The sequence below is a fragment of the Astatotilapia calliptera genome, chromosome 23, assembly GCF_900246225.1.
Source record: "Astatotilapia calliptera chromosome 23, fAstCal1.2, whole genome shotgun sequence".
Lineage (NCBI taxonomy): Eukaryota > Metazoa > Chordata > Actinopteri > Cichliformes > Cichlidae > Astatotilapia > Astatotilapia calliptera.
Window position 1 is genome coordinate 19,720,303 of NC_039323.1, and position 27,664 is coordinate 19,747,966.

At 39.3% G+C, this 27,664-nt stretch overlaps 1 protein-coding gene across 1 annotated transcript in view; it reads left to right on the plus strand.

Moving 5' to 3' along the window:
* Nucleotides 1-1,267: 1,267 nt before the first annotated feature.
* LOC113015720 (protein NLRC3-like) overlaps nt 1,268-27,664 on the plus strand; it is a 28,931-nt gene continuing 2,534 nt past the window's right edge. Inside the window, exons 1-8 of the mRNA XM_026157903.1 lie at nt 1,268-1,403; nt 18,508-18,596; nt 18,717-18,815; nt 19,798-19,876; nt 20,558-20,789; nt 20,929-22,717; nt 22,806-22,979; nt 26,651-26,803. Coding sequence (XP_026013688.1) covers nt 18,508-18,596; nt 18,717-18,815; nt 19,798-19,876; nt 20,558-20,789; nt 20,929-22,717; nt 22,806-22,979; nt 26,651-26,803 — 2,615 coding nt within the window. The 5' untranslated portion in view covers nt 1,268-1,403. The remainder of the gene's footprint in view (nt 1,404-18,507; nt 18,597-18,716; nt 18,816-19,797; nt 19,877-20,557; nt 20,790-20,928; nt 22,718-22,805; nt 22,980-26,650; nt 26,804-27,664) is intronic.

Genomic DNA, 27,664 nt, shown 5'->3' on the forward strand with positions numbered 1-27,664 from the left:
ATTGGGACACAGCCAGTGTCTGACTCGGATACTGCTGCTGCAATAATGTAAGTAAAATAATCAGAAATTCGCTATTTCACTAAATTATTTAGATGACACAATATATATTTGACACATTTGAGGAAAATACTAATAAAATAAAATAAAATAAAATAAATGTTCCCTTTAGAAATCTTAATTCTGTTGCTCTTCTTTTATCTATAAAATAGTTGTTTTCTTTTTCAATCACTCATCTTAGCAGTAGGATTAACATGATGTACATTTTTTGCACTCTCTGGGCAACTGACTCAGTGACTCAAGTGACTCAAAAAACCTGATTCATTTTGGTGAGTGAGTCAAAGTCAGTTTGGTAAAAAGAATCGAATTCACCATCACTAGCTGCTGGAGCTTGTGTTTCGCTCAGATTGACTGACCTCGAAGGATACACCCGACCCATCTCTCAAATCCAGGGAAAAGAAGGACACATTTGAGCATTCGAATTCGGACATCCATGGGTGCCTCGCTGTGATGTAATCGGCCTTCAAATGCAGCCTGCGAAAGATGTGGCGTCAGCTGTTGACTGTTTACACTCAGGCAGAGGAGTCATCGTTCAAAAGGTTTCTCCATGTAACGATCTGCTCGAGGGTGTGGAGGGTGCTAGGGGGAAGTGGATGGCCAGGTGAGTTCTTAGAGTGGAGAGTGAGAGGAACGATTTCAACCTTGTTTCCCAGTGATAAACAAGATACTGTGGCAGGAGGAAGAACAAGTGGAAATGAGGACTGGCGCAAACCTGAGCAGTGAAGTGTGCAGCAATAAAACGAAACCTTGTCATGGAGATCAGCATCCAGAAGATCCTGAACTATGGGCAGTAGAATGATGGAGAAATGTGGCAACTAGAAGCACAGAAGAATGCACAGAATAAAATACAATAAATGTATTTAATAAAATTTATTTTAAATAATGTATGATTATAATTTATTATAATTATAATGATTATATTTATTATAATAATAAAGTATGATTAAAGTAGCAGTTATCTCATAAAATAGTTTTTAAATGGCTAAAGCCACAGGTATTGAGGTTCTTTGTTTAGTCTGGCCAACAGTCCAAAATCTAAAGAGTTTCATTTAATTACATGTGTGACGAAAAGAAAAACATTAAATCTGTTGTTGTGGTTTCATGGCTCCATCTAGTGGACTGATAGTAGAAGTAGAGCCGCTGATGCCAGCTTCCTCTGCCTCACACTGCTGTCTGACTGCATTCAGCTGAAACTGAGATGAAGCAGAAAAGAAGCAGCTGATATTTGGACAGTACACATGATGGAAAGGAGGATTTCAGTTGATGTGCACATGAATGATTTGTGTTTCCTCTGCAGGTGAAGATAGAAAGTGTGTGTGAGCTGATGTGGATGTGAATTCAGCAGCATGGACCAGTGTGAGGACAGGGTCCCTCCCTCTAAAGGAGCCAGAGAGCCAGACCAAAGCTCAGAGGTGAGATGACCATCTGTAACTCTCCATGACTCTTCTCCATGTCACAGCTCAGCACTCACATCACTGCTCCATCATTATTCACTGAAACAACCCTTGTGTCACAACCTCATAGGCTGGCTCATAGGCTGCAACATAGAGGGAGATCAGGTGAAATACTTAACTGATTTAGGAAGCTGGTGTCAGAATCAGGGTGGTGAGAAAATGGGGCCGCTGTGGAAAGAAGGGATCTTTTATAACTAAGCTCATGGGAGCAGGTGTCGCTCATGAAGCCAATTTCTTTTCCACTAAAAGTGTAATTAAATAATTAAAGAGGATCAGATATCTTATTTGAATGATTACTGGCGTGTAGATGAGGGGAAAGTGAGAAAAACAGACTGAGCTCCCTACACTATCAGCAGACCGAGAGCAGACTGCATACAGTGCTGTAAACTCATTAAAATATTTCAGTAAAAGCCGCCTCTGCTTTCAGGGAGTTTTCAGCTCTGACTTCATCTGTTGTCTAGTGTTTTTTTTTCTACTTTCAACAGAAAATATTGTTTGCTGCATCAAATGACGTCATCCCTACTTTAACCAGTTACTCACATACTGTGAAACCATACAGAAAATATTTATGCTGTTAAAACAAATGCTAGAAAAACAGATCTATTACATACAGGTGATCCATTTCCAACTTTCATGATAAATTAGGGTTTTTTTTCAATTTTTGTATTTTATTCTCACTGATGTGTTCTATTTGTAAGAGAAGATAAATATGCTCATATTAAAAGTTTTCATAATTTATTATCAAACAGTTTCAAAATTAAAAAAATAGTTTTACATGGCACTATGGCCGCCGCCTCTCTAGACAGTTCTAAGAGACAAAGGCTGCCACAACCAAGCAGTAAACACATTTTATTGTGTGTGGTAAAAACAGAATGTTAATGTGATTATTGAAAAAGCGAAGTACTTTAGACCCGATGTCTGGCTCCTGTTTTTATCTCAAGGGCCCTCCTGGCGGGGTTAATGCTGCTACTGCAGCTTGACAACAGACCCTAACATCTGATTGGTTAATGTACACAGAAAGTCAAGACAGGTAGACCCTAGACAATCAATTGTTATGAACAGATGATATTGTGGGAACCAGAAAGAGAGTAGTTCCACCAGGAGCAGAAATGTCTCAAACCAGTATGTTGATGCTGTTTGTGGTTACTGAAGACTCAGCCTACTCCAGAAACGATTACATCATCTGTTTTTTTTAATTGTTTATTCTTTTTTTTCTTAATAATTATTATGCAAATTATCATGACCATCGAGCAAACACTGATGATTGACCCTTGATCATTGATCAATAGCCTTGAGTATCCATTCACAGAGGCCCCCCCCTTGATTCAGAGATGGTCTTTCCCTTTTCACGTAAATGGCCTCCTTGACTCCGCGCTCAAACCAGCGTTCCTCCCTGTCCTGGATGAGAACATCCTCATCCTTGAAAGAGTGTCCACTGGCCTGTAGGTGTGAATAGGCTGCAGAGTGAGCTTAGTGAGTTGATAACCTGCTTCGTGTGCACGTTTATCCTGGTCCCAGTGTTAGGGTCAGTGATTCCAGATATCCTGGAAATCCTGACCTTTCCTCATGGCACAGGGCTGTGAAACAGAGGCTGGACTGCTTTTTTACCTTATGAATAATATTCACAGTGAAAATAGTCTGCCATCCAGAAATCTGTATGTGTTTCATAGTGTCTAACAAGCCTTACACAGTTAAAGTTAACAGTTACTATACATGACTTATTATCTCTTTTAAAAAAGATTATTTGTATTATTTGTATACGTCCAGCTGTTTATTGAACAAAAAAACACAAAGACGAGGTGTTAATTGGATTTTATTTTTGTTCTACTAATAATCACCTGTCACATAAAGACTCCTAAAACTTCTAACAGACAGCTTGTGTTTAGTTTGCAGTCAAATAAATATAGAAAAAACAGATTTAACAATTTAATCATTTCTTGTGCAGGCTGAAGACACCAGTCTTCAGTATCTTTATCCCTTTCCTCCTTAAAGATGTGTATAAAGATACACAAGTAACAAGTATAACATATGTTAACATCAGAAAATAAAAAGTAAGTAAGTGGTGTGCCGGGAGCATGCTGTCATCGGTATAGAAACTCTGACCAATCTGTCACAATTTGGGAGGTGAGGTGGCAGCAGGAACGGACATCTCTGTAAATGTCGGAGCACTTTTGATAATAGGCTCTATCTTCACAAAATGACCAGATACTTGAATATTACTCCACTAAATTCTCAGGTAAAAACCTATTAAAAAAACATGCAGATGGTGACACACAAACATTAAGTATAGTTTGGGTATACACATGTTCAAACACCTACTTGATACTGTGAAACGCCCACTAAAAGAATGGCCAGCAGCCAAAAGCAATGGTTTTCACTTGATCAGCATTAACCATGACGTCCCATGACTTTGATAGGTTGACAGATAAAATAAATTCATAAACACAGCTGCAGGGTCAAGAGTGCCAATATGAATTAATTACATATGTCATTAAACGATTAATTTAAATGTATCATTAATTTAAATTAGAAATAAATATAGATTAGGTTTGTCAAACATAAGGCACAAAATTTCATTAAATTTACAGTTTTAGAAAAGAGAATGAGCAGCATCTGACTGCTCTGCATTTCAATGATATCGGAGACTGCAAAATTTTTCGGAGCTGGCCAAAGTGATAGCAGTTTTTATTTTCAGACATTTTCCTACCAATAAAAAACCTCCTTATAGAAATTTATACTAGATAAAGTAATTATGCAATAAACAATTAAATGACAAAGTTTCTATTTTTTTACATTTTACTATAGAAATTTCAGTGTTTTACAACTACAGTTAAAACAAAATTGGAAACACACATTTCTTACAATTTAAAAATGAGTGGTGCCGAGAGATTTCTTTCTTTGTCACAGCAGCTTTTTTCTTCATCATGTAGAAAAACAGATAAGTATGTGACTTCTTTACACTGATAGAAGGAAGAGTTTCACTGGTCTGGCCTGTTTGGTTGTTTGTTGGGGTGGCCTTAGCTCAGAAGGTAGAGCAGGTCATCTGCTGATTGGAAGGTTGGTGGTTCAATTCCTGGATTCCCCCAGTCTGCATGCCAAATATCCTTGGGCAAGATACTAACCCTCACTTGCTCTCCAATGCATCCGTCGGCGTATGAATGTGTATAAGTTAGGTAAAGCGCTGACAAAGCATAGAGTGCTGGTGTGTATGGGTTAACGTGGTGTGTTGTATAGAGTACTCCAGGAGAGTAGAAAAGCACTATATAAGAATCAGTCCATTTAAGATCAAAGTGGGCTGTATGTGGCCCGCCATGTAAAATAATTTTTGATGCACCTGTACTAGACTGTAACTCCTGCTGAACCCCTCCCACCTGCTTCAGGTGAAGTCCAACCTTCTTTAAGGAAGCAGCTCACCTGTGTATTAGTGTTTAGTGTCAGGTGCCGAGTGGAAATTCTTCGTGCTGAAGAAACTGTAAGTTTCCTTTGTTTCCTGCTTTAATTGTCAGTCTTTGGAAACGTTACTGTTTGTTTCGGCTCTATAATATCTGTACACCATGTTCAGCTCTTGTTTCAGGATAAAGTGATTTCCAGTATTTCTCTATTTTTTATGTGTAATGTCTTTACTTATAAAGGTAAATAGGCTTCAGTAAAGAGGCTGTACAATTGGTCACAAAAAATCCTGATAGAACTGTTGTTATATTTTTTGCAATTTCTGCTGCCCTCCTGGTCAGGTCACTCTTTAAAAAAAAAAAAAGAAGACAATTTTAATGTCACTGAGACTTTTTACCTGGATAAATGAAGGTTATATAAAAGTCACTTTTCCAGAAAACTGATACTGAAACTTTTACCTTGTGACAGGAATGTTGTTTGTTTGTTTCACATTTTATAGTCGACAAGTTATTTATAGTTGTTAAAATAATTACTTCTTGCCGCAAGACCTGGAAAAGTTGATGGTAACAGCCAGGGCTGGACTGGGACAAAAAATCGGCCCGGGCATTTTGACTAGAGACCGGCCAACCAGGTATTATAGGAAAAATCATAAAGCCTTTGAATGAAAACAAACGCTGTTGTCACAGTGATGTACACTGTCTTGTTGGTATATATGTATCAATCTAATAAATTTAAACCTACACCATCCTCCCTATTCTGATATTCTAAACTGTACCCAAAAGTAGACTGCTTGGTCGAGTTAACCTCCTAAACTATCTAGAACACATGGTGAAAACCTGAAATTAAGACAGAGGAGACTAGAGGTGAGACATGATCATTACTGATTACTGATGACAGATTTAGATATATTTTCATAAACCATTCATTTACCACATCAATAAACAGCATGGCAGGGCAGAATATTTTTTCTAACATGGCAACCTTTAAAAAGTGAAAGGAGACAGAAAGACAGGTGAGAAAGAATAAAACTTAATTGACTTTTTGATGGCATTTTACACACAGTACTGGTACAGTATCTAGAAAATGTGGGAAAATACTGGCATCATATACAGTACTTACTTCTGAAGAAATTATGTTGGGACCCTCAAAAAAATTACTATGTACAATAATGGATTTCTATACATTTTACATCAGATGAAAACGTTTGTTGTAAGATTCAGATTATTAAGATTATTTATTCAAAGTTTTTAAATGACATAACAAAGAAAAGTATTTCTTTGTGCCCCCCTTTCCCTGTTAATGCCCTACATGGCCCCCCTGGCAAAACTTTGCTAGACCCGCCCCTGCACAGTTACCAGCTGTCAGCTACTTAGAAAAGGATGCTGGTGTTATTTGTCTCTCAGAAACAGTTCATAACTTCCCTTCAACTCATTCGTGTGACCTAAAAGGTAAACCTGTTTCTCCATCAGCTCTGATGATTCAGTAAGAACATCTCCTGGTTTCATCTTCATGTTTCCCTCTCACCAGATAACCAAACCGATATCATGACCAGCAGCTTTTATAGTTGTGGCTCCAGCAAACATCTGCTGATACTGGAAATTAATATTAAATAAATTCTAACAACAGCTGATCAAGCTTAAATGTGCTGCTGTTGTTTAGTGCGACATCTGCTGGTTTCCTCTTTCTGGCGCAAAGTGGGAGATAAACAAACAAGAGAGAAAAGCTGATCAGCTGATCATTGATCAGTTTCATGATTGAAGTAGAAGCAGGAGAGGGAGGGGGAGAGGATGAGAAAAGAAGAGGCAGCTGTGCAGCAAAGACACAGAATAACTCCAGCTTTGTGTCTTTTTCATTGTAGCTGAAGTACGGGACAAACTGCGCTCCTTTTCACCTCAATACGAAACGCGCAATATTTTCTCTGAATACCAGACGATTCCGTTTTTTACCAGACGGTTGGAAACTCTAATAACTAACCTTATAAATTAAATAAGATAAAACAAGTTCAACATCAATAATATCATAGCACCCACCCAGCTGTATATAAACTCCGTCATGCTAGCTAGTACGCAGTACGAGTGATTGTACTGACTGTAAAAAGTCAGCGTAACGAAAATAAACTCCACCTAAACTTGGTTTATATCTGACCCAGATAGACTGCAGGTCATAACTTCTTACCTGAAGTTCAGTTCACCGCCTCGGGTCTCTGCTCCTCCTGCCTTTCTGTCATCCACCTGCCAGCGTGTTGCATCTGCTGGCCTCCACCACTTGCTAATGTTACTGAATCTGTGGAAGCTCCGCAATAGCCACCACCAAACAACTGAGTTATTTTTACACATCTCCCAGCATCTGGCCAATCCACCACCTTTCAGTGTTTATACCGTTACGGAAAAAAAACGGAAAAAACCCCCCATAGGCCCATAAAAACGAAAAATCACCATCGGCCCACCGGGCAAATGCCCGGTATGCCCGATGGTCAGTCCAGCTATGGTTTACGCCCTTTTTGCGCTGATTCTAAAGCTGTTAGTTTTATCTCTCTCCAAACAATATTGACCGAACCAGCAGCAAAAGAAGATCCAAACTACGCTTCACAAAAACATCGTCATGAATTCACTCTTACTTCTGCCGTTTTGCTTCCACCACAATAAAATCACACTTCATGCACAGCTCTCTCTCTCTCTCTCTCTGTATACTTCAAGAACAGTTTCCCGTCTAAAAATCTGTTTTCTGCATTATTCGCTTGTTACGCACAAGTCTACCGTTGTTTACAGCGCTGTCGGCCGCTGTTTTTTTTTTTCCTTTTATTTACTTCCGGAAAGAAAGCCTCATTTCTGCTGTTCAATAGGCTTCTGACCAAATGTAAACTTTTTAAAATTATGCAAAATGCAAAACGCTTAGCCGTGGCTCTAATAAAACCTCTGTAACTTTAGAGGTAATGTTCATATGCTGATTAATGGTTTTCTTTCGTTTTTGATGTACTGCAGAATATTTTTATAAAATCCCAGGCCAGGAAAATCACCTTCATGTTTTTCTGTGTTTTATCTTCAGCTACTTTGACACAAAGGCATCTGCTGTGATGCTTACACCTTTGATAAAGTCTTGCGAGTGTCAGCTTCCTTTTTATAGATACAAAAATATGTAAATGTACTGATCTGAATTATAATATTTCTGACTGTCTGAGGCAAAATTTCCCAGATTCAAATCTAATTGAATCGAATCGAATCGTGGATCGAATCAATTCGGGACGTTGTGAATCTGAGTCGATTCTAGAAATCAGTGACGATACCCAGCCCTAGCTTTCAGGCCCCTCTGTGAAATCCAGCTCCTTTTTGCTAAAGCATATAGTTAGGGCTGGCTCAGCTAGCACTGAATCCTCCCTTAGTTATGCTGCTATAGGTGTAGGCTGCTATGTGTTTATACACCTCACTGCGTTTAATCATTAATTATTATTGGGGCAGCAGTTATAATATAAAAAATTCTCCACACAAATTCTTGGCTTCAGTGCTTTGTTTTACACACAGCTATGTAGCTGTGATAAATGACATTAAGCCCACACAGCATTCAGTTTTAAGCAAAAACACTGATAACACAGTAGCAGCAGTGATGATGATGCAGGCACAGTTAGAGGAGGAGTCAGTTCACACACAGAGAAGAGCAAAAAGGCGAAGCCATTAAAGAGATGAAAAGCTAAGGCTGAGTGAAAGAAAACTTGTTTCCAACATCCAAAATAGCAGTGTTGTTCCTGTAATCAAAATTAAAACCTTTATTGAGAAACAGCGAGCGGGAGTGCTTCATCAAAGTACCTGATCAACAAAATCAGATGTGAAGAAAGTGTAATTTTGCAGCTGCTCCATCCTCTGCTGTTTTGTTTTACACAGAGAAAAATCATAGTGAGCCTCTGGCAGTTGTACTAAAAGAGGCAGATGAACAGTTAACTTTGTCTGTTAGCAGGTTTAAATTATACAGCTTGGTGTATAAGTTTATGACAGTTGTCCTATTTTGAATGGAGGTGATACCTGTAGCAAACAGGGGTGAGTCTAAAGGGGGGCGTGGGGTGTACTAGACCATATTTATTTCAAGGCTTTTGCAACGTTTTTTTTTCAGAAAATAATATAAAATATTGTATTATTTAAATTGCTTTAATATTACACGAACTAAACAATAAAAGCTTTTTTGCACAATCCAATAAAAATTTACATGGGTCATTAAACTGTGAGCTACTGACCTGAGGATGTGAGGTTGGACACTGTATTACTATTAATACTAATTCAGGTCTACCCCATCATTACATCCATAAAATTAAAGGATTTGCTCAGATTTTGTATTTATTTTTTACTGTTTTGTTTGTTATGACATAAAATAATTCCACAGAGGAACAGCACAGTTAGTTGATGGTCAGCAGCTGAACTCAGAGTTGTTACTGTGGATCACAGCCGCTGGAAGAAGAGGTGCTGGGGTTGCTGCAGAGCTCCCAGTCACAAAAGGCAGACATCACAACACCACCTGCTAAAGGCTAAAAATCAAAAATCAAAAATGAAAAAAAAAAAAACCCAAACAAAAATGGATCGTGCTGTTAAAGCACTCTGTGCACTATTCCTGTTGTCATTTCCCTAAGAAATTTGTGACAGAAAACGAATAAATAAGTGAAAATACAGAGTATGACTTTTTCTTTAAATGACCCCATGACGTTATATAGTAGTTCTAAGTATTAAAAATGGTGTGATTGTTAGTTAATACCTGCCACGAGGTGTAACAGTAATACAAAAACATTTTGTTTATTTATTTCATATATTTATTTATATATTTCAAATAAAGCAAGCAGGCCTGGTGTGGCTGTGACAGAGACGGGTTTGTTTGTGATCAGGTTTGTTTTATAGCATCAGAGTCACAGCAGGAAGTTGTTGCTGTTGTGGTAATCATTGATAAGTTTAAAGACGTATTAAGGTGCAGCAGCTGATCTTTGAACTCTGAGCTGCATCTTAAGACTCTCTTATGGTTTAAAGTGTTCAATGTGGCGGCAGCCAGATCACAGAGAAGAAGCAAAGGATTTTCTGTTTTTCTAAACAGACGTGGTCCACACAGTGGAGAGCCAAAGAGTGAAGAAGTTCTTTGGAAGGAGCTGAGTAAGTGAAACTTTGATTCATTAGAGTCTCTCAGGTTTTGGCTTCATCACAAAGCAGCTGCTCTATGTTAGTGTGTTTATTGCAGATGAACAGATGAAGACTGTGATACATTGGATAAAGACTCCAAAACATAATGTGACTTGAATATAAACTTGACAACATCCACAAGTAGATATTTGCTTTACTTTCTTCTCTTCAGACGAACAGTCTGTGTCAGTATCTTCAGACGGCTGCAGGTTGTTACCAGCTTCATTAAATGTTTTTCATTCTGCATTTTATGTCACATCTGCCACTGTTTGGTCCCCCTTAGCAGAGGAGATCAGACTGTAATGTGACATTTCGTAAAACTCAGTTTTCATGTGAACTTTGAACAGGCTCATAATCAAACTATAAAACGAGCTCTGATTTGAGAACCTGGTTTAGATGCTGGACTCCAGTCTGACTGATACTCAAGTTGTTTTATGGAGCATCAAGGTTCATGTTAATTTGTTAAATATTCTCCATAATTCATGAATAATATTTAACATCGATCGGTGAGCTCCATCTGCTGGTTCCCTCAAGTGCTGCTCTCAGTCTCCAGTTATGCTGCAGAATGGATTTATGGAGGCTTTGAGGGATTCACTGCAGTTCTGCTGTAGTTAGTCCCTCACAGCTACATAATCAGTTGCAGTTCCACTGATACGAGCTACACCAGTTCTATAGTGCCTACAAACAAGACATAAAATACCAACAGACTGTAAGGGAGACCAGGTAGTGTGAATGATCACATATGTGACATGTGATGTGTGGAGAAGCATAGAGAGAAAATCAGTAATAAATACAAGGTAAAATTAAGTAGCCTGTCTCACTCACTGCTGATAATTTGTGGTAATAGGGGTAATGATAAAACTTGGGACAACCTTTGGGATCAATAAAGTTTAATGAATGATTTTTCTGTTCTGTTAGTGAAAACTTATTTATTATTCTCATCCAAATAAACTTCTGTTTCAATAACCACAAAATCTGCATGTATAGAATCATGAGCAAATTGCATTAAATAAATAAATAATAATAAGTTATAAGTAAATAATAATATATATACATTTTTCAAAAATGATTTAAAAACTCAGCTCACTGCCACAGTGTGAAGTTTTATTCTCCCCTGGAGGCTCCATTCATACCACCATTATTTTCATAGAAATCTGCCATAGATGTTAATTCAGGATTATTGATTGATGTGTCTCTCTGATAAAACCACAGTATCATCTGCAGCCCCCATTTTTGTTGTGAAAGTGGAGTTTTAGAACAGAAGTTTGATTAATTGATTATCTGAGGTTTTGTTAACGTGTTTATGTAGAGATTTATTTAATCTTTGATGTCTTGGAAATCAAACCACAAAGTTCCTCCAACAATAAACTTTACAAATAGCAGCTCACAGACTTTCTACAGAGAGTCTACAAGGGATAGCTCAGTAGGTAAAGTGGTCGCCCCATGATCGGAAGGTCGGCGGTTCGAATCCACTTAACGGCTACCCTGAGGTACCCCTGAGCAAGGTACCGTCCCTACACACTGCTCCCCGGGCGCCTGCTTAGTGGGCTGCCCACTGCTTCACTGAGTGAATGGGTCAAATGCAGAGAAAAACAAGTAATTTCCCCATGGGGATCAATAAAGTATCCATTATTATTATTATTATTATTATTAAGTAGAGATCTGTTCTCCTCACAACAAAATAACTGTCTGAGTGTTTTAATCAGAAGATTGCAGGTTGGTACTAACATCATGAAATGTTTCTGACCATCCACTTTACATCACATCTAGCACTAGGGATGGGTATCGTTTAGGTTTTATCCGATACCAGTACCAAACTGGTACTTTTGAAACGGTGCCGGTGCTTAAACGGTGCTCGAACCGGTGCTTAAAGAATGGAGAACACAAAATTGGTCCAAAAACCTCTCATGTTCAGCTGTTTCTTTGTAAAAAAATAACAATGTTAGCCTTTTCTGCAGCTATAGGGGATTTATGGTATCACTCTTGGCTGGAAGCAGTGCTTAATCAATGGAAAAAACACAAACTTTGTCCAAAAACCTCTCATGTTTAGCTGTTTTCTACTTTTTCTTTGGTCATTTTAGCCTTTTTGGCCAGGGTGAAGGGAGTATCTGCCATCAAACAAGAAGACAGCCGCATGTAACTACGACGGTGTTTGCTAGTTCACCTTACATGCATTAATTTAATAACGTGGTTAGCCTACTCAACGTAAATTACACACGAACAACATTAAGCTACTCACGCAGAGAAGAACGGCTGCTGCTGCCATCATCGGCCATCATCGGCCGTCATCATTTCTGCTACACTGGCAGGGCTAGGGGCCAGGACTCTAATCTTCGGGTTTTTGGGGGATGTTGCTGACTCCTGGTCCGATAACAGGCAACCCACCCGCAGTAGATGTGCTTGATGAGCCATCAGAATTGTTGTCTTAAGGCCAAGAAAGATGCCAAGCGGATTTATTTTACCAAGTGGATCATCATGGCCTTGCCATATTGGTCCATTTGATTGACCTTTATTATAATTATGAATTTATTTTATTTTCGGTTGCTACAAACGGGACAGACATGACTGAGGGATAGGACAGGGAGAAAGAATGAAAGAAAGAGAGGGAGAGAAAGAAAACCAAAGGGGAGAAGAGACGGTGAGAAGGGGGAGAAGAAAGAAAGAAAAAACAAACAAACAAACAAAACACCTGGATCACCTGTATGGAGAAAAAAAAACAGAAGAGAAAACAAACAACAAAGAGCAACATAATAAAAAAAAACAGCACCATCACAATAAACTAGCTAGCAGTAGATAACAGTAGATACTAAATAATAAACGATATTGTGCAGCACGCAAGATAGACAGCGCACAATTTGCTTTGAGGCAGCAGCCAAGAAAGGTGTAGTCCGCGTCTGTGAACACCCGTGTACACCTGTGTGCACCTGTGTGGATCAGCATGCTTGTATTCCAAAGGTTTCTCCATGTAACGATCTGCTAGGGAGTGTGGGAAGCCATAGCCCCGTCCACCAGGGTATGAAGCAGGTATGGAGGAGATCCAGGCCCCAGACATCCAGAGGCCCCAGAGTACAAGGACCCGAGGAGGACCACCAAAGGGGGGGGAACTGTGCCACCCTCCTGGGAAGAGCTGAGTAGAGCCCCAAACGAGAGGTCACCCCGCAGCTACGGAGCAGAGACCAGAGGGGGTTCCAGTGGCGTGCCCACGGGCTCTGCCGGCAGCCAGCTGTGCCAGAGAGGACCGAGCTTCAGGCCCAGAGGCCAGAGGCCTGAGGGCATCCCACCCCCCGGAAGGAGCCCAGCCGGGCCGCAGGCACCCGGCCCCGCCAATTGGCCACCAGGAGCGAGCCGGTACATACATGAGCGCCCAGCCCCAGACGAGAAGGACCACCAACACACCAACGTCTGAGGGCATCAGCCACCGGCAGGGAGTGTGGTGAGGGGAGATAGGCCTCCGTACTTTAGAGGGCCTGAGATGTACCCAGAGAGGTTGAGTTTAAGACCCAACCTGACATATAGACACAGACAAACAGGCACACGCGGACACAAAAGTGCATTCCTACCCCATATGCATGACCAAATACTCGGCACTCACCCAACGTGTAGACAGACATAAATAGACACTGCACAGACAGTCACACTCCCCGAACACACTCTATATCCCAGGTCCAGGTACCCCCGCCCTCAGAAGGGCAAGCCGCACCTAGACCCAGGAGATGTAACCCTTCTCTCTGGGGTGGAGGCAAGCGGACCACTTCCTTATCTGCAGTAGCAGGGAGGCCCCGCATCCCAGACCCCAGTCTGACGGCCAGCACCTCCTCCCAGCCCCCCAGCCCTGACGGCTAACAGAACCGGGGTGAGTGAAGACCTCAAACCTCCCTACGCCCGCTCATATGTAGTGTTGCTATGTGCTGTTCTAAAGTGCATTTAAAACTCAGGAGAGCATGGTGCTAGCTTCCTCTCAGAGAGCTCCTCCCGAAAACCCTTAGTGTCTAAATGCATTTAAAATTGAGGGTAGGGCACCAGCGCCAGAGGTGGGTTGGAGTACACCGACCATCCTCTGGATGCTGTAAAACGTGCCCACCCCCAAGGCCCTATATGTATGTGTTATGTGAGAGTGTGAGTAATGTGGATGTCTAGGTTGCAGAATAAAATTGAGGCACAGGCGGCCAGAAGGGGACAGAGGGGGAGTGCCTCCCCTGCACCCTGGTGACATACCTGCACCCCAAGCCCTGTGTGTGTGGGTGGGTGTGGTAGAGCGGGAATAGGGAGGCAGCTGAGGATGGGGAGGGAAGAAATGGGGCCAGCTCCCCCGCTGACCCCAGTAGGCACCCCCACACTCTGGAACCCAACAGGGCAAGGGGGCCCAGGCCCATCCGGACCGGGGCCCGCAGCAGCAGCAGCACCACCCAGCCCCACAGAATCCGGGGCAGCCCACCTGACTCCACCCCGGGGAAAACTGCACCCACCCCATCATCCAATCATCTCCCAAACTACACAAGACAATAGACACCCAGGTTGAGTTCATTCTCCAAGACCATCATTTTTATTCCCATGACTGAAAGATGGGTAAAGATTTCCATCTAGCCAGGTCGCCTTCTACTGTCTTTAAAAGTGGGATGTGGTTTAATTTAGTTAATTCTGAAAGTTTAGGAGAGACATTAATACCTAAATATTTTATATTTCCACATTGCAGTGGGGAAGGAGAAGAATTATGGAAGGAGCAATTAATCGGAAGAACTGTTGATTTTGACCAGTTAATTGAATAATCTGAGACACTTGAGAAAGAATTTATCAATGCAATTACCCCAGAGATATTGGTTTGTGAGTTTTGGAGAAAAAGTAACACATCATCTGCATAAAGGCTGATTTTATGTTCTATATTCTTACATTTTATGCCCTTAATTGTTGTAGCCTGTCTAATTGCTGCTGCTAGTGGCTCGATAAAAATTGCAAACAGTGAAGGGGAGAGTGGGCATCCCTGTCTGGTGCCCCTCAGAAGAGAGAAGCTGGAGGATGTTTGGTCATTTGTTCTGACGCAAGCTGTTGGGGAGTTATATAATATTTTTAACCAGTTTATGAAAGAGGGTCCAAAACCAAATTTATGTAAAGTTGCAAATAGAAATTTCCAGTTAACTCTGTCAAATGCTTTTTCTGCATCTAAAGAAGATATTATGGTTTCAGTGTTTTTACTGCATGAGTAGTCTATGAAATTAAGTAATCTACGAGTGTTTGTTGATGAGTGCCTACCTTTTATAAAACCAGTTTGGTCAGGATGAATTAAAAGGGGGGTTATTTTCTCTAATCTTTTTGAGAGAGCTTTGCAGATTATTTTAAGGTCTACATTAATAAGGGATATTGGACGATAGCTTGAAGGAAATACAGGGTCTTTGCCTGGTTTTTGTAAGAGACTGATATTTGCAGAGTTCATATTTGGTGGTAGTCTACCATTTTCTTTGATTTCCTGCAACATCCTGTGAAAAACTGGTGGCAGAATTGTCCAGAATTCTTTGTAAAAATCTGTTGGAAAACCGTCTGGACCTGGAGCCTTATTATTGAGCATACTTATCAGAGCTTCCTGGAGTTCATTAGTTGATCCTCTTTAAAAGAGCAGTTTGACTGTGATGAGATGTTTACTTGGACTCTGAACAGGCTCATAGGCAAACTATAAAACTGGAGATGTGATATGAGACACTGGTTCAGGTGGTGGATTGCAGTTTGATTTTGATGTGCATGTTGTTTTATGGAGGATCATAGTCCATTATTATTTCCAGTTTGTGAAACATTTATCATCATCTTTCCTTCATGAAATATGTTTCAGCATTTTTCAAATTTTTTAAATGTCCAAACTCTTTGAAATAAATAGTGTCAGTCAATTAATTTGATCCACCAGAACACCCATTCCATGTTCTGTTGTCACGTTCTGTGTGTCTATTATAGACTGTAAATCACTACAGACTATATAGAATTCATATAGACTGTATATTATAACATAGTAGACTGTTATCATGTTTTGTTCAGGATGTCAGAGTCAGAGCATGAGGTTATTACAGATTAATCATTTATGAGATGAAAGCATCATATTAAGGTGGAACAGCTGACTTTTGACCTGTGAGCTCGAGCTTAAGACTCTTTCATGGTTTCAAATGTTTAATATGACGACAGCCCTCACACATAGAGGACTGATGACAGAGATGATTCAGAGGAATTTCTTTTTTTCTGTCCAGAGAGCTGCAGAGTGAAGTTCACGGGAAATAGCTGAGTGAGTAGAAATCTGACTCATTAGAGTTTTTAAGAGTTCCTTTTCATCACAAAGCAAAGTTTCATTTATGTGGAGAACAGATGAAGACTCATTTGGATAAAGACTCAAAACCAAAAAGCTGATCCAGTATAACTCTATATTACATCTCAGTAATAATACTATATAAAAAAAAATAGTGGGGTAATAAGGTGAACACAAAAATGTAATCAAATGTACACATCAACACACACTGACCATTCGGCAGTCCAGCTTATTTGCTTTTTATTAATAATATAATTTCTCTGAAAACAAATTAGTTTAACATCGCTTTAACATATGGGGCTGGTCTTGTACAGTTACATGAACTTTGGTGTCATTTAAAAAGTGCCTGTTCCCTATTATCACTTTATCTTTTCCATTTTATTACCCCACTGTAGTTACTCCTTCACAACCACAGTTACATTGTTCATTCCCAGTTTAGTGTCGTCTGGGCAGCAACATTAATTCCTGGAGCAGTTTTTTCCCCTCGTGAAATATTGTGGAGGTCAGCTGTGTGGCAGGCAGGAGTTGGACCCAAAAATAAGAAATATATTTAAAAGCAGCTTTATTGCTTCACTTTTACCAAAGCACAACATAATATCAGATCAGAAACCAAAACTAACTGGGAGACACAGCTATGAGGTAGAACATGGAAAGGACGAGGGAACAAACTGAAGAGAGAGCAGCTGAAACTAACTACAGGTGGTGAGAGAGGGGAAGTAGAGCTAAATACAAAGCACAAAAACTGTAGACCACCAAAATAAAACACGACAAAACAAAATAAAAACGCAGAGTTGATACAACAGGAAGGTAAACAAACACAGAACTGACTTGACAAGAGGGTACAGGGAACAAAGGGGAGGTATGATATCAGGAACAAGAGACACAAAAAGCAAACTAAACCAACTTTGGGGAAAAAACTAAGAAGACTTGAGAATAGAAATACTAAACAAAGTTGAAATTAAACAGGATATTTGGAGTAGAAGACTAGACACAAAAGAATTGAAAGTATAATTCAAATCAAATCCTGGAACACCTCACGTCTCAAACTCAGAATATTAAATAAGAATTAAAAAGTCCAAACATAGAAAACACATTTGTCAAAAACCCAGAATAATGACAAATATGTTTTATCTTCTATTTTAAAATGGAAGCCATCAGCAGCAAATATTGAAATAAAAGCATTAAAACTATTTAAAACCCAGTGTTGGAGTTCTGATACTGACACTATTAAGCTGTCAGTATTAAGTACAGTATTAAGTACAGTGGAACCCCGACTTAAGAAATTAATTCGTTCCCGAGGGTCTTTCGTAATTCGAAAATTTTTGTAAGTCGAAGCACCCATCGCGCCTTTTGAGTGAACGATAGTCTATAGGCTATTTGCTAACTGCAACAACAATACGTAGTTCAAGTGGAACAGCGAAGCCAAGTACAAAAGCCAAGGGGGTTGTCGCATGATTCGGAAGGCATTGTGAGCTCAGCCAATCAGAGCCAGCAGATTTCGTTACGCGGGCATTTTGCCGTAATATGGGCAGAAATATTGCCGTAACTTGAATTTTTCATTAAATGGGGTATTCGTAAGTCAGGGTTCCACTGTATAAAGTCAAAGTTCCATACTTTTTCATCTACTGTTAACTTAAATATTTCAGTCTGACACTGACTGACAGTCAGACACGAGTGTTAGGATATATGTTGTCAAATTGGGGTGGCTGTGGCTCAGGAGGTACAGCAGCTCATCGAAAAATTGGAAGGGTGGTGGTTTGATTCTTGGCTGCTCCAGTCTGCATGCCAAGGTGTCCTTGGGGAAGATACATATGTGTTTTCATGGAAAGTTGTCATTGATGTGTTCTGTTCATTAAAAAAGCCAAGAACAGTTCAAAGCTTATTAACCAAATCCAAAGACTGTCTACATCATTCCTGCAGCTTGTCATCCATCTTAAATTGCCTTGGGTGTTTATTGTTGATTAATTTTATTAAAAAATGATTTAAATAAACTTTAATTTAAATGCATAAGACCCAGTTTCATGGTCTGACTGCATTCAGCTGACACTGAGCTGAAGCAGAAAAGAAGCAGCTGATGGAAATGAGGATTTCAGTTGATGTGCACATGAATGATTTGTGTTTCCTCTGCAGGTGAAGGTAGAAAGTGTGTGTGAGCTGATGTGGATGTGAATTCAGCAACATGGATCAGTGTGAGGACAGAGAGGAGGGAGTCCCTCCCTCTAAAACCACTCTGTGTGGGGAACATGAGAGCCAGACCAAAGCTCAGAGGTGAGATGACCATCTCTAACTGTCCAGGACTCTAATCCATGTCACAGCTCAGCACTCACATCACTGCTTCATCATTATTCACAGGAAAAGACGTAAACGTAAACGTGGGAAAAAACATAAAAATGGACAAGGACCTGAACCCAGCTGTGTTTCCTTACAAAGTGATGTGTCAAAGGAATTTAATCCTGATTTTAAAGAAAATCCTTCTTCTACAGAAAGGTAATCTGTCTCGAAATGTTGCAACTCAGTTATTCTAAACAAATTTTCCAACATATTTTATGTCAGCTCATCTTTTTTTCACACACAGTTCTATGTTCGTATGTGAAGCTGTGTGGGTTTGTGTTTTTTTTTTTTTTAAATTTGAAAAATGAATTTTTCTAGGATGTTGCTGTAGTGAAGATGCTAAGTGTCATTTCGACAAACAGTATTAACACATCTGACCTAAAATCCCACAAAAAAAAAATGCACAAACGTGCAGCCAATGCCTCAGGTGCTTTTTGTACAACTATTTAAAATTACAAAAAAATCTGATGTCATGTTTTTTGTTTGTTTTTGTTTGTTGTTTTTTTGGGGGGGGCTGGGGGTTGCTGGCAAGCACTTTCAACTTGTGAGCAGTTTTCTTCAAAAAACATGTTTTTACTGTTTCTTCCTGCACTAGCAAACACTGCAGTATTCAGGAAAATTTAGTATAACTCTGGTTTTACTTGGCCTATTAACACAGGTTTAAAATTGTAGTAGACTCCTGAAGGTTGAACTGAAGCTCAGCACTCCCATCACTGCTCCATGATTATTCACAGAAAGAAATCTAGAAGAAGACAAAAACGTAAACAGAAAATTAAACCTGAACTCAGCAGTGTATCAATAAAGCAGCAGGTTTGTGAAATGTAATGGATAATGTGTCTCTAAACAAGACTATGTTCATCTCCGTTAAAATGATTCTGTGTTTGATATATAGAAAATGTACTTATAATGTAATCATGTTTTTGTTTCGCTTTTTCCATCAGGAGCTTTGAAAGATTAGACTGTCCTGTACCTAGCTGTGTATCCTTGAGCAGTGAAAAGTCAAAGGAGTTATATGGTGTTAATTTCAACACAGAGCAACAGTCTGCCTCAGAGAGGTAATGTGTACCTAAAATTTGGAACTGAGTTGGAACAGTTTTTTTCTGTTATGTGAACTAATTTTTCCATGATTCCTCCACAGAGTGGACCAGGAGAGTTTAGAAGTTCTCAGTGATCAGTCTTCCCAGCAGCAAGAAAGGAATCTGGACTCAATATTTATGGTTTGTACATGTACAAGAAGTACTTTTGTATCTGTTCTGTTCACAGACATCGCCATTCTGCAGTTGGAAGAGCAGTATATCATGCTGGTTAACATTTTTTCAAAGGATAAAATAGAGTAATTTTCATATTTTGTATTCAGCACATTTCATTTAATTAAAAAAATATTAAAAAGTAGTATGTTTGCCACAATTATTTGATTGATTGTTTTATTTTATTTTGTGCCATTTACTGGCTGATGGAAAGTTTGCACTGTCCACTTTTTTTTTTTTTTGTTATTTTGACGACTCCCAACTGAATGCACTATGCAGAAGTAATGACTGCTATTATAATCTGGAGGCTCCTAGTTTTCTTGTTAATTGGAAGGTCAGGTCCAGGGTCAAAGTACAGGCTTTTAATTTGATCGCATTTCATGCTTGTTACAACTCCATATGACACAAACACAAATTAATCAAAATTAGAACTGATTACGATGAGCAAACATCCTAAAATTAGCACGTACATCCAATTTTTGACAAAGTAAAATGTAGGGAAAAAAGTTAGTTGGGTAAAAATAAAAGTGCTTTTTTTTTTTTTTAGTTATTTCTGGTTTTTGTTTTCAACATGACCGAGTAGCAAATCAGCAACTCTACAGCAAGGCAAAAAAAACATGGACAAAGCACTTTTTTAAAATTCTCTTCCAGCTCCTAGAGGACAACATTTTCAGCTTTGTGAAGAATGAGATCAAGAAAACCAAGAAGATTCTCAGCCCAGATTACTCAGATGGCTTAGAGAGTCAGGGGGAGGATGAGGTGGTTTTGGAAAGTGAGGATGAAGAAGAGCAGAAGAGGAGCATGAGAGATGCAGTTGTGAAGATCATTCTGCACTTCCTGAGGAAAATGAAGCAGGGAGAACTGGCAGACCGTCTGCAGAACAGTAAGAGGATTTCTCTAAAGATTTAAAACAGTGGTTAAATGATATGAAATTTATAGATTTACATTTCCTTAATTCTCAGCCTGAAAGGTTTTGTGAAGTTCATGATCCTGAAGAATATATTTTTTGTGTGTTCTTTGAGAATTTCCCACCCTGTGCCCACATAAACTTAAATCTACACTGAAGAAGAAGCTCTGCACTGTTTTTGAGGGAATTCCTAAAGCAGGAAACCCAACCCCTCTGAATCAGATCTACACAGAGCTCCATATCACAGAGGGAGGGACAGCAGATGTCAATAATGAACATGAGGTCAGACAAATAGCAACCAGGAAACCAGACAGACCAGAAAAAATAATCAGACAAGAAGACCTCTTTAAAATCTCACCTGGAAGAAATAAACCAATCAGAACAGTGCTGACAGAGGGAGTGGCTGGCATTGGGAAAACACTGTTGACACAGAAGTTCACTCTAGACTGGGCTGAAGACAAAGCCAACCAAGACATTCAGTTCATATTTCCATTCAGTTTCAGAGAGCTGAATGTGCTGAAAGAGAAAAGGTTCAGCTTGGTAGAACTCGTTCATCACTTCTTTACTGAAACCAAAGAAGCAGGAATCTGCAGCTTTGAAGATGTCCGGATTGTTTTCATCTTTGATGGTCTGGATGAGTGTCGACTTCCTCTGGACTTCCACAACACTGAGATCATAACTGACCCTACACTATCCACCTCAGTGGATATGATACTGACAAACCTCATCAAGGGCAACCTGCTCCCATCTGCTCACCTCTGGATAACCACACGACCTGCAGCAGCAAATCAGATCCCTCCTAGCTGTGTTGACATGGTGACAGAGGTGATAGGATTCACTGATCAACAGAAGGAGGAGTATTTCATGAACAGATTTAGAGATATGAAGTTGACTAGCAAAATAATCTCCCATATCAAGACATCACGAAGCCTCCACATCATGTGCCACATTCCAGTCTTCTGCTGGATCACTGCTACAGTTCTGGAGGATGTGCTGAAAACCAGAGAGAGAGGACAGCTGCCCAAGACCCTGACTGAGATGTACATCCACTTTCTGGTGGTTCAGGTCAAAGTAAAAAAGGTCAAGTATGATCGAGGAGCTGAGACAGATCCACACTGGAGTCCAGAGAGCAGGAAGATGATTGAGTCTCTGGGCAAACTGGCTTTTGACCAACTGCAGAAAGGAAACCTGATTTTCTATGAATCAGACCTGACAGAGAGCAACATTGATATAAAAGCTGCCTCAGTGTACTCAGGAGTGTTCACAGAGATCTTTAAAGAGGAGAGAGGACTGTACCAGGACAAAGTGTACTGCTTTGTTCATCTAAGTGTTCAGGAGTTTCTCGCTGCTCTTCATGTCCATCTGACCTTCGTCAACTCCGGAGTCAATCTGCTCAAAGAACAAGAAACAGCTTATCAGAACTCTGAAACAAGAAAATCTGCAGAGACTCATTTGTACAAGAGTGCTGTGGATAAGGCGTTGCAGACTTTAAATGGACACCTAGACCTCTTTCTTCGTTTCCTCTTGGGTTTTTCACTACAGACAAATCAGAATCTCCTACGAGGCCTACTTACACAGACAGGGAGTTGCTCACAGACCAATCAGGAAACAGTCCAGCATATCAAGAAGAAGCTCAGTAAGAATTTGTCTGCAGAGAAAAGCATCAATCTGTTCCACTGTTTAAATGAACTGAATGATCATTCTCTAGTTGAGGAGATCCAACAGTCCCTGAGATCAGGAAGTCTCTCCACTGATAAACTGTCTCCTGCTCAGTGGTCAGCTCTTGTCTTCATCTTACTGTCATCAGAAAAAGATCTGGATGTGTTTGACCTGAAGAAATACTCTGCTTCAGAGGAAGCTCTTTTGAAGCTGCTGCCAGTAGTTAAAGCTTCCAGTAAAGCTCTGTAAGTTATAATAAGTTTTATTCTTGAAAAATTCTGCTATCGCTTTAACAGAGAATAAAAATATCATACTTTGCTATTGTCCCATCAGATTGAGCAGCTGTAACCTCTCAGAGAGAAGCTGTGAAGCTCTCTCCTCGGTTTGCAGTTTCCAGTCTTCTAATCTGAGAGAGCTGGACCTGAGTAACAATGATTTGAAAGACTTGGGAGTGAAAATATTGTCTTCCGGACTGGGAAGTCTACATTTGACACTGGAAACGCTCAGGTCAGATTTCTACAAATCATTTAAAATCTGGTTTGTATTTGTAACAGAGGTGTGGACTCGAGTCACATGACTTGGACTCGAGTCAGACTCGAGTCATTAATTTTATGACTTTAGACTTGACTTGAAAAAATGTTCTAAGACTTGTGACTTGACTTGGACTTTTACACCAATGACTTGGGACTTGAATTGGACTTGAACCGGTTTACTTGAAAAGACTTGATATTTTACCCCAAATATAAAATTTAACATGCATATTATATAGAGATTGAAAATGTGACGTCATTCACGGGTAGAACCGCAAAGGATTCTGGGAACTCGTGGCAAGAGGTACTAGCGCACGCAGGCTTTCAATTAAAATCAGTTATACAGCGATAAAAAGAAACACAAAAATGTCAAGAAGCTGTTGTATTATTAACTGCAATAGCCGGTCGCATGACAGCCACGGGAAGCCGACGGGTAAAGAGATCGGTTGTTATCGGATTACGTCGTTGAAGAGAAATTGTTCAAGCCATGTTTCTGAAGTAACAAAGACGCGACGGGTGGCCTGGATTGCAGCCATTCAAAGATCAAATATAACGTCCCAGAACACTCCAGCTCACAGGTTAGTCTGCTCCAAGCATTTACACGAAGGTCAGTGTTTTTTAGTAGTTAATACGTCATTTTTCTTAACATAATTGGTGATATAGGTTACAAGCAAGTCTGGCGCTGAACAGAAATTGTCGCGCTATGCTCCTTTATTTATTGTGCATAAATAGTGAATTGTCCTGACACAATATTGCGTTTCGCTTCTGTTATTATGGCACATTGACAAAAACATATACTTTTATTCACAGGATAAAACAGGTTTTTTGTATCACTAATTGTCCAGTGCGATTACAGCATACAGTATTATTGTCACTGCTACATTTCTGTAATGAACCAGAAATTATTTCCACTACTAATTAATTACCGTTGAGCTCAAAGGTCCTATTAATAAACTGTTAAGGATTGTGTATTTATGACGACAATTTGTGAGACTGGTAAACTTATGATACGTACGATGGTCTTTCGTTCTACACGGTGCATTTCAAGGTCCTGTACCCATCCGTAGGTAAACTGTACCTGGGCTTGTTGCAGTGACCTGAAGTTACTAAACTTCATGAGTGTGTGCACTCACTCCAAGAACCGTATGATTATAAATATGCATATAAATATGCTACGATGAGATAGCTGACTTCATCTAACTAGCAAATGTTGTCCAGGCTACGTTGGTGATACAGTTTTTTTAATGTGTATGATATTTTTGTCATGCGATTTTAAAGCCGGTCCTACAACCGCATCCAAGAATAACATGCAGCTTATCTCAGAACTGTTGGTGAAAATTATTCTTGGAGCTAGGTTTAATTGAGCTGCATTTTAAAGAGGTGCAATTTCACAATTTGTGTATATTTTCTAAGTTCACTATTTTGTCATGTGTTGAGAAAAACACAGATTTTAAAATTACATGGTCTAATATTTACATTTAGCATAACTGCAACATTCTTTTTTCATTTTTTTTTTTAAAGACTCGAAAGGACTTGAAATTCAAAGTTTCAGACTTGTGACTTGACTCGGACTTTTACACCAGTGACTTGAGACTCGACTCGGACTTGCCTGACATTACTTGAGACTTGACTTGAGACTTGAGGATAAAGACTTGAGACTTACTTGAGACTTGCAAAACAATGACTTGGTCCCACCTCTGATTTGTAACCATGTTACACTGTAAACTGTAATTAGTTGACCTTACCAAATATATATATTCAAACCTTAAAAAAAGGAAAGCAAAGCAAAACCCCAAACCCTGCAAACAAACAAGTGGAAATTTAGTAGGTTTTAGTAAGAATGGATTTTATTGTGTAGTTCACTCACACCTAAGTTTAAATTGTACATATTTATGTCATATGCACACTTAAATTAGTAAAGACTACTCAGAAGTATTATTATTATTAATAATAATAATAAAAATAATTATTAATAATACAACTAATGTTAAAGTTCTTGCAACATATGATTTTTTAGTTGCTTTCATTTGAACAAGAGTCTCATTTATGCATTCAAATCATACAAACTGATTACCTCATTAAAGCAAGTGTTACTCATGTTATTCAAATGCTTCTGGACTCCACAGATAAGTGAAAAACAGATTCCATTCTCCTACAATAGTTACATATATAGTTACATTAAAAAAACAGAGGACAAAATACAGTTCAAAGTACAGTTGTATTCACATTTTCCATTCCTCATTTCTAAAAAAGTCACACTATTCATCTGAAAATAAAATTAGCATCAGTGGAGGTTTTAGTAGAAAAATATTCAGGAGGCCCAAATTTCAGAAAACAGGTTTATTCTGCACAAGTTGCCATTGCTTACATATTAGAAGTGACAAAGCATTTTTTATGTGTGATGATTTAGAACCATATCTGCAGATATATATTTAGTTACATTCAGACTCTAAAAACTTTGAGTTCTCAAACTTTGCAGATTTAGTAGAAGTCTCTTAGTTTCTGTTCCAAGCCATGCATCAGCCTTTGAATGAATTTAAATGCATTTCATTGCTTTAGGCTACACCATGTGTAAATCATTAACAGTTGAAATAAGAGGTAAAGTAATTGATGAAGTTTCTGAAGGCAGTCCATTAAAATACCTCTTTCAGAAATGACATTAGTAGACTCTGAATCAAGACGGAGGGGATTTGGAAGGAGAGCAATAGTTTCCTCATTGACAGCGCCCCCAACAAACCCCATTAGTGCCAGAAGCCTGTTTGGAAGTAAGCAAAAGCAACAGATGATCAGTTATTAGCAACTTCACAGAAACCATATTAATACTATCCATCCTCTTCCATTAATTTGAGAGGTGGGGTACACCCTGAACAGGTAATCAGTCTGACAGACAACCATTCACAGTCACAGCTATGGGCGTTTTAGAATCACAAGTTATCCTAATCTCACTGCGGGAATACCTGAAGAGAAAATGCAAACTCCCAGGCCAGATGGTGGAGTGAAACTCAGGATACTCTTACTGTGAGGCAAAAGTGCTAACCACCACACCACTGTGCTTCCCTGTTTATACATTTTTTTAAAATCACCTTGAAATTCTTCTTTTTTTTTAAAAGGGGTGTTTAAAAATAATTAAAGACTAAGGTAAATGTTATGATTTCATACTGTTGACCTTTTCCCTTTTTATCCAGTAACTGAGATAGACTAAAACATCCATTGCTCAAGATGAATGGAGTCAGCTGTGATATGGCGCTTGCTCATTGGGAAAGATCCTCCCCAGCATTTCTCTCTGATTAGAAGTTAGTCTGCAGCCACTGTGCACCTTGTCCTAAACTCGCATATATACAATTAGCATTAATCTCTATTAAACTCTAAATAAGCCACATGCAAATCCAAAACAAATTCGCCAGAACTCCATGTGATCAATAAGATCTCACTTTAATTAAAACATGTTCTAGTTGTCCAAGGAAAACTGGTGACAATTCTGGTCTGTCCCCTACTTTATACTTTATTAATCAGCCTCACCCTTTTTTTTTTTTTTTAATTTATTTTTTATTTTTATTTTTATTTTTTATTTTGGAGACAACTTAATCTTTGCATTAATTGTACCATTTTTCTCTAAGAGCATGCATCTGTTATGTATGATCTCTACAGGCTGTCTGGCTGTCTGATTACACAAGTAGGTTGTACTTCTCTGGCCTCAAGTCTGAGCTCTAGCTGCTCCTATCTGAAAGAGCTGGACCTGCGCTACAATCATCCAGGAGGGGCAGTCAAGCTGCTGCAGAATCTGGAACTGAAAACTCTCAGGTATGGAGAGACTTGTGCAGCCATGGAGTATGAAGGGGTATTAGGGCTAGATCAAGTAAACAAATGGTATTGATCATTCTGACAATAAAGTCGATATTTCAAGATTAAAATCAAAACAGAGAAAAAAGTCAAAATCTAGACATTACAGTTGTTCTTTCAAGACAAACTGCCACGTTTGCTATACCCTCTGCAAAACTCCTTGTGCTAGTGGAAAAAGTAAGTTAATTAAATAAATGTATCAGCCTGATCTTCTGATACAACATGCACCCTCTTTATTGCACGAGGGTGTAACTATTGGTATCCTTGCATGTCTCTATTGCCAACCATTTCATTTTGTTCAAATCTGACCAACTCTTCCAAGTTTTAGTGGGGATTTTTTCTTCTGAGACTCAGCTTTCTGCACCATCTTTTTAGTGTACTTGTACTTATTACCACACTGTGTTTATGTGCTAAAATAGAAATAATTTCCTTATAACTACAACCGATTCTGAAGTACAATGTCACTTGCTGGTTGAGAAACTGGTTGTAAAATCTAACCTGGTTGTGAGTGTAGGGGAAATGTGGGGAAGGGTGTCAGGACTTTCACTGGAGGCTAAGGTACAAAGTGGAAAAAGAGGGAACAAGTTGCGTAGGGGGCGTGAGCATTAACTGCAGTGTCTAATCCGTTGAAGAACAAATTAGACTCAATGACTTTGTCCTCCAACGCTGTTGGATGGCCTCAATCTAGTGATTCATGCCACACCATACCTCACTCATGCTGTTCTGCTCGGCCTGACTCCAGGCCTGATGGAGGAATTGAACTCAGGAACTTCTCGCTGTGAGGCAACAATGCTAACCACTGGGACAATGGAGTCAATGCAG